The sequence below is a fragment of the Dermacentor silvarum genome, chromosome 2 (assembly GCF_013339745.2).
Source record: "Dermacentor silvarum isolate Dsil-2018 chromosome 2, BIME_Dsil_1.4, whole genome shotgun sequence".
NCBI lineage: Eukaryota > Metazoa > Arthropoda > Arachnida > Ixodida > Ixodidae > Dermacentor > Dermacentor silvarum.
The window spans coordinates 185,634,712-185,641,847 of NC_051155.1; the positions used below are offsets into that span (position 1 = coordinate 185,634,712).

Here is a 7,136-nt window from a genome sequence, read left to right on the forward strand (position 1 = left end):
AATGAGGCTTGAGCAAGCTGACGCAGTCTTCAATATATACTCACTCGAACTCTTCAGATTAATCTGCAAATCGTCTATAGTCGTGTCTCCTGTTGCATTGCCGGTCACTTCCTCCGTAGTCTTCGACTGCATTTATATGAAGAACTGAAACGTGTTGTCTACAAAGCGATCTTTGCCATAGTTCATGCTGTCAATAAGCCAGCAATTGAGATGGCAATGCCCATCTATTGTAGCCGGACTGGTATTTATTCCAACGGACATTCGACAGTCAGTAAACATACGTGAAGTACGAAGAACAGTTAGACTTTTCAGTCACTTGGTATTATTAAGATATATAATATACAAATAGAATATAACGTATATAACTTCGGTAATAATAGACCACGAGGTTTAACGTCGCAAAGTGGTACGTGCTGTAGTGAAGGGGCCCGGAATAAATTCGAGCACCTCGTGCTCATTCATTCAAAATCAAAATTCACGGTAATTTTTATGTTCCGCCCCCACCGGAATGCAATCGTCACTGCCTGTAATTGAACCTGCGACCTCACACTCAGCAGCAGAGTTCCATATATATCCGCTAAGCCACCAAAGAAGGTCGGTGTGTGGTGTTGAAAACCAGTGAAAAGATAACACATGTCAGTCATAAATGATGCCGCTTTCTTTATCCGATTTCTCGCATGACGAAGTCGGTGCATCCGGAAGCGTCAGAAGGCCTCCGTCTCGTTCAAACGTGAGACTCTGGGCCAGGCAGGAAAAGGGAGGCGGCTCACTCTTCGTGCGGTTCGCAGGGTTCACTCTTCGTGCGGTTCGCGCATGATGGGGATGCGCGTGGACGGAGTTTTGCCGCCGTGGCGTTTGCTTCTTCTGGTGAACTCACGGAGTTCTGGAAGGCCTTCGAACGGGGCTGGCCCGACTGTCTGGGGAGCCAGGTAGGCACGAACCGTGGTTGGTCCTTCCCGCTTCATCTTTTTGAAGGGCAGATTGTGCTTTATGGGCAAGTCTTCGTCCTCGTCCAGCGGCCTCGGCCCCAGAGTGGCGTTCCCGCCCTTCCAGTCCACGGGCCAGGCTACCTCCGGCAACTCCCGCATCTCCTTGTACTTCGGCGGCGGTGACATGTCGCTTGTCTTCGCCGAGAACGGCGGTGAGCCCGGCGTGTTGCCCGACATCCAGCTGAGCTCTTCTTCGAAGTCGCCGTCCAGCGTCCTGAGTTGGCGGCCCTGTGTCGAGTGTAAACCGATGCAGAACTTCATTAGCCGCGTTTACTGGACAGTGCGACAGTGGCACATTGTGCCGCATTTCTAACGCATCGCATTCATGCGGCGGTAAGCGGTGGTAAGCGCCCTACCACACGCAGCTGGCATCTGATTGTGAAAAAAGCTACTATTATTTCTAAATAATAACCCTTTGGAACCACACCGCGTCATGCAATAAAGTTTTTGTCTCACTCCTCCACCAGAATCAGCACGCACCTGTAATACGCGTCTCGCGAGGGGAGACGCGCGAGTGACGCCCAGATCTGCGCATGCCAGATATCGGCGTACGCGCCTGTGATATTGGGGAAGGCAGATGAAAGTTGTGTGCCCACATCAAAAGCGCCTGCTCACTGACCCGTGATTAAAGTCTCACGGTCCAGTGAACCTGCAAATTTCTAGAATCTCCCGCTGTACACAGCTGCCCGTCGACACGATGGCCCAATAGCATATATCCTATTCACTATATTAAGTGACAGGTCAAGAATACAGTATCCTTCAAAGGAAGCATGTATACGTCGCCAGCAAATCAACTGGTTGGTCGTCTCTCTATCCTTTTTTATCCATGCCCCTGCCTTCACTTTCCTCTGCTAAAGAATATTTTTCGCATTCATCTACCGTTTCCTTGCCACGAAACCCCACGCCCTCCTGGAAGAGCTCTCCGTGCGTTAGGTGTGAGTGGTTTGAAAATGAATGAATCGCTCTATTCAGCCCTTTCTGGTACATCTCGACAGTGGCGCCACATATTAAAACAACAAAAAAGGGGAGGGGGGGGGGGGGATGTGGTTGGCAATGAGGTACTTTGTACGCAAGGTCAGTGAAGTCCTATGCCTATTTTACTTGATGTGTGGGGAGTTGTATTCATCCATACACTTAGGTATTTTGGCTGTTCGTGCATGCGGTGTGTGTCCACGGGGTGATCATTGTTATTCAACAACTTGGGCGCCTCTACTTTGTGGCGGTGGTATTTGTAAGATAACTATTTCTTCATGCGCAGAAGGATAAATGGTAGGAGCATCACGCTTTAAGAGTAGCATCTCCTGCATTCCTGGCTTGTCACATTATAATCATAAGGCATTATCTCAAACTCTATTTGCATTTATTTCGCAGAACATATTTTCTTACTCGTGAAGAAAAGGAATGCCAAACGTTCCTTTATTGAATTATGCACTGAAACCTCGTCTTCGGTACATCAGCACGACGTAACGGATCTCAAAGCATTATCTCTTATATAGGCCATTTTCCACTCAAGTTGGCACGTTGTCGAAACTTGCCATGCTTTGCAGCATAGCAATTACGCGCCTGTCCAGCAAGACAGCCACGTGACCGACGCTCCCACGGATCGCACTGCCTCCGGGATCGGCCGACTGTACTCGGTGTAAAACCGACTGAGCAGACACATCAAACCCCGGGAAGAAGTCATAGGAAGCTTTACTTTTTTAAAGGAATTATGCATGCGTATATTTGTGGCCGTGAGGACATTCAGGTATCGTTTGTTGTTCCATTGTGTAATTCTGTGGAGAACAGAGCCGGTCAACGACACATCTATATGGGAAGAGCACAGATAGCTATGTGAGCCTATTCATTTTACGAGTGCTGTCCTGCTAGTGAGCTATTCGGCAAAATAGCGAACTCCAAAAGGGTTCGCAAAAGAAACTTCGCTTTATAAGTCTTGTTTATAATACGCCTTCTATATAACAATGCGTGGTACTGCCATTTAAGGCTTCTCATAAAAACTCAACGGAGACGACTGCGAACTCGATAGCGTTTTAGAACCCAATAGAGGTTCTCAATAAATAAAACATCTATTTCTGCAATGATAAGAGACTGGGATGCGTTATATCAAGACTAAGTAGCAGCGTATGCATTTTGTTTGACAGGTCTCATTTGGCTAAGCGTTGTCAGGCTATGCACAACTGCGTTTGCATACGTGCTCACTTTCATCCGCCATCTTCGCGACCTTCGTACGATCATAACCCTCGTTAAGGGCACCGTATATCGGAAGCACATACGGCTCATCTGGAATACTTTAAATTTTTTTTTCTATTTCTCTCAAGGGATGTTTCATTTGTTGTAGTGCTGCGAAGTATATAACCCCATAAGACATCATTTTCGATACGCTATCTTTGGCAAAAAACGTGGTAAATGTAGTGGTCGCCACATATGAGCTAAACAGTGGTGCCCTCTGGGGATGAGCTAGGTGGCGCGTGCTAAATAAAACAGTTGGCGTTTGGTTCTGAAGGAGTGTGGTTGTCGTCTCGCATGCTCCGCTCCGTCGTGACCTGCCAGCACGGCCTGTGACATGAACGCCACGCGACAGCAAAGAACCACTGTCGCAACTTCGCGCAATCCGTGCTGTCCTGCGCCTCGTGTTTGGGTGCGCGCCTGACTCCGGCAAGTGCACAAACCTCGTGTGCAGGGTCCCGGACTGGAGGTGTGATGTCGTCGTCCAGGTCGAGGATTCCCTCGACGAGCAGCCCTTGGCGGGCCTCGATGAACTGGTTGGTGGCGCCCAGGTAGACGACCAGGGGAAGCACCAGGGGCAGAAACACCACGACCAGGGACAACGAACCGGTGACCTACGGACTGGTGCAGGCCGGTCACCGCTTCCCCGCCTGCCTCTTCCTGCACCACAACCGGCCTACCCTCTCCCTGCTTCTCCTTGCCCGGACCTTCCAGCTCGTGGACGAAGTATGCGTCGAGCACAGAGCCCGCCGCCCGGGCCGGAGGTAGCACGGGACACGGGTAATCGTCCTCGGACAGCAACACCCAGGGCTCTGCCATGACCTCGGGCGCCTCTTCTCCGTTTATTCTTGATGAGGATGATTATTATAATTCCTTCATCACAATGGCACAAACCCACTGCGCACAAACCTTCAACAAAATGGCACAAAAACCCGGTGGTATTACGGTGACAAGATATAAATGAAGATACGAAAGCAACCGATATGCTTAATAAAAGACAACCTTGCATATACAGAACTTAGAAAATCTTGATATTTAAGGTAAAGCAAATGACTGATTACCTCGGGATCACTTTCTCTGATTCTTCTTACTATTTCTTGTTACTGGGTTGATTTGTCAATCGATCCTACGTGAAATGGCCCAACCTTACTATACGGGGGCCTCTCCACGTTCAGATTATTATTATTATTATTATTATTATTATTATTATTATTATTATTATTATTATTATTATTATTATTATTATTATTATTATTATTATTATTATTATTATTCCAGATATTGGTACGTATATAATGTACTACTGTAGCACGTATACCCACAACGCAGAGTGGCCAAGAAGCGGCCGCTAGAACACTGAGGAAAGAGTCGAAAAATAGTTGTAATGTAATAACAAGAATCAAACCCATAAATTATTATTTCTTATTTTTAAATAAATATTTGCCTGTGGCGGAAGCCCACTACTGCTCCAGCTGCTATTGCTGCACTTTTCGGAAGTTTGCCTACAGGCATAATATAAAGGTACGTTCACAAGTGCACAAACATAACTGTTTCGCGCAGGAAACCTAATAAGAAACTGTAGAAGGATGCTCAATCTAGTGTTCGAGTCGTGAAGGCGTCCAGGGCGATGTCCTGTTGCGCAGAGGAGTCGAAGACGTGCTTAACGAAGTCCAGGACAAATTCAAAGCAAGTGCATCCCATTCACGCTTTCGGTAAGGGCGTTGCAGAACGGGGGTCATATGGGCCGCAGTATTGTTGCCATAAGACGGTCGCCAGGGGCGTATTATACCGACGCTTCGTCCTACTTAAAAAAAAAGTTGGTGCTTCAGGGCAACAGAAAGGACAACAAAGGAGTACACAAAAATAACTTATCAAATTCAATGTTCTATTTGAAAAGGAGGCAGCGCAGGAAAGACACGGATGAAGACGAGATGACAAGGACGAGTGTTGAACTCCCAACAACATTTATTGGGAAGGATTCACGAATATGTATACGTGCTGTCCGAGCCAGCGGTTATCTGCGCATGCATAAATATGCCAGCTCTTCGTCTGAAAGCCTGATGGAGGACATGCTGACACATCCCTCCCCAAGTCTAGAAATTCATTCAGACTCTGCGATTTCCCGTGTCACACGCGCTTTACTCTTCTGGATAACGGAACTGTTCACAAGGCCGGCGAACAGTCCTTGCAAGCCAGCCAGAAAGCCTTCGAAATTTTTTTCCTTCGAAGTCTGTGTCCGTGTCTTTTTGGCGCTGTCGCCTATTCAAATATGTACCAACGCGCCCAATTCGCCACATTAATCAATGTACTACCTAGGCCAGAAACCTTCTCATGACTGAATTTCTTTTTTTTTTTCTGCTTTCCCAGTATAGACACTGACAAGTACCGGCAGCAGGGGATTCAAATAATGGTTATGCGATTCCTGCGTGGTCGTTCGCACGAAGCTTCCAAGGAGAAAGCACTTGTCAGTAAAAATATTGGTGCTAAGTACTAAAAGAAAGACTAATAAAATCAGCATTAGTTCAACTTTGAAGTCAGGAAAGGAAAGCTAGAAACGTGTTAAGGTATGTTTGCGAATCATTCAGGGCGTTTACATGAAACCGACAGAAGTGGGTCGAGTCGACTAGTCGGGCTGAACGAGCTTCTAATCGGGCTTAGTAAGACAGAGTGGATGGGTTGTGTTAACCCAACCCGACCCGTTTGCAGCGGGCATGTAAAAGCGGACGGGTCGGGCCAGCCAGCACTGAGACTTGCACGACAGGCACCACTCAGACGTCGGCGGTTTATCCACCGGCAGCAAGAATGCTATCAGGACAAGGGAAATACAAGCACTGGGCTGTGCAACCTCGTTGCAACGATAAGATCCATGAAATAGGGCTGTTGCAGATTGCTGTTGGAACCGCGAAAGCTCTGTCCGAACGAGTTGATGTATCGGGGTGACGCTGCGTTCCGCCATTGTCCAGACCCGTGAGCTCAGTTTTTAGCTCATGTAAACGTGGTCACGTCGGGGCTCGGTCAGCCTGATTTCTGATTCAACCCACTCGCTTCGGGATCACCTAAACATAGCCATTGACAGCTATAGCAACGTTTACCGTTGCGTTCGAACTCTCGGGATGGAGTTTTAACTATACGCGGTTCTGAAATGTTGGTAAGACGCAGCATGCAAGGCAACTACTGTTTCACAGAACGAACAGTGCCCTGACAGCTGTTACCAGGCGTCTGACAACGCTGGCGTGATTAGAAGCGCCACCAGTGGCGTTGCAGGCGTCGCATATCGAGGGTGCATGAGATAAGACCGACGGAAAACCGTTGGCGGTAGTCAGTACCGGACTTCTACGTATCTTAAGTGCTCTACTCAAGTTACTCTATCTGAAATACTTTTCAGAGCATTTTGTTAACTCGGAAATACTTTGAGAGAGTATTTTTGCCGTAACTTCAGTACATGGCAGAGTATCTTGTACTCATTATTTCTAATTCTTAAGGAAAATTGAAATCGTTGAGCAAGAGAGCACAAGACCAACCCATTTGGCCGCTACAGGCACAATTCCTTCGTTGAACAAAAGCAGATGCAAGCCAACTTGTTCCACCAAGCGGTCAGGTCCCCCGCGCCACGTAAGCGCGGAATGATTTTATGGAAATATTCCACTATCTTGAAGTTCTATACACACCCCCCCCCCTTCCCCTTCCCCCTTAACTGCCGCCTAGTTTTTCTTTCCCCATTGTCGCTTCTCAAAACGTGTTCACTATCTTTGTTGTTCCCTTGGTAGCGTATGTGTAAAAATCTGTTGCTACAGCAGGTGCTTGCATAATATCTCGCGCCCAGCATGGTTTCCGTACCGCTTCCAGCAGCAAGGAGCGGTTGTTCTCTCCAAGGGAGCAGTTTATGGCTGAAATTTCGCTGACGGAGCTAAACGATGATCG

The 7,136-nt window shown here is 47.6% G+C and overlaps 1 protein-coding gene across 1 annotated transcript; it reads right to left on the reverse strand.

Moving 5' to 3' along the window:
• Positions 1–504: 504 nt before the first annotated feature.
• Positions 505–4,292, reverse strand: LOC125943246 (uncharacterized). Its single transcript, XM_049662027.1, has 2 exons — positions 3,659–4,292; positions 505–1,217 (listed from the first exon to the last, which is right to left on the reverse strand). Exons 1-2 carry the CDS (start codon positions 4,032–4,034, stop codon positions 874–876), a joined length of 720 nt encoding a protein of 239 aa, XP_049517984.1. The 5' UTR covers positions 4,035–4,292; the 3' UTR covers positions 505–873.
• Positions 4,293–7,136: the final 2,844 nt, after the last annotated feature.

What these genes read in the sequence shown, in the direction of transcription:
- LOC125943246 (XM_049662027.1), bottom strand. Translation starts at nt 4,034, where the DNA reads ATGGCAGAGCCCTGGGTGTTGCTGTCCGAGGACGATTACCCGTGTCCC. An exon ending in TCCGGGACCCTGCACACGAG is followed by an intron (nt 1,218 to 3,658) that starts GTTTGTGCACTT and finishes CACTCGACACAG; the next exon opens with GGCCGCCAACTCAGGACGCT.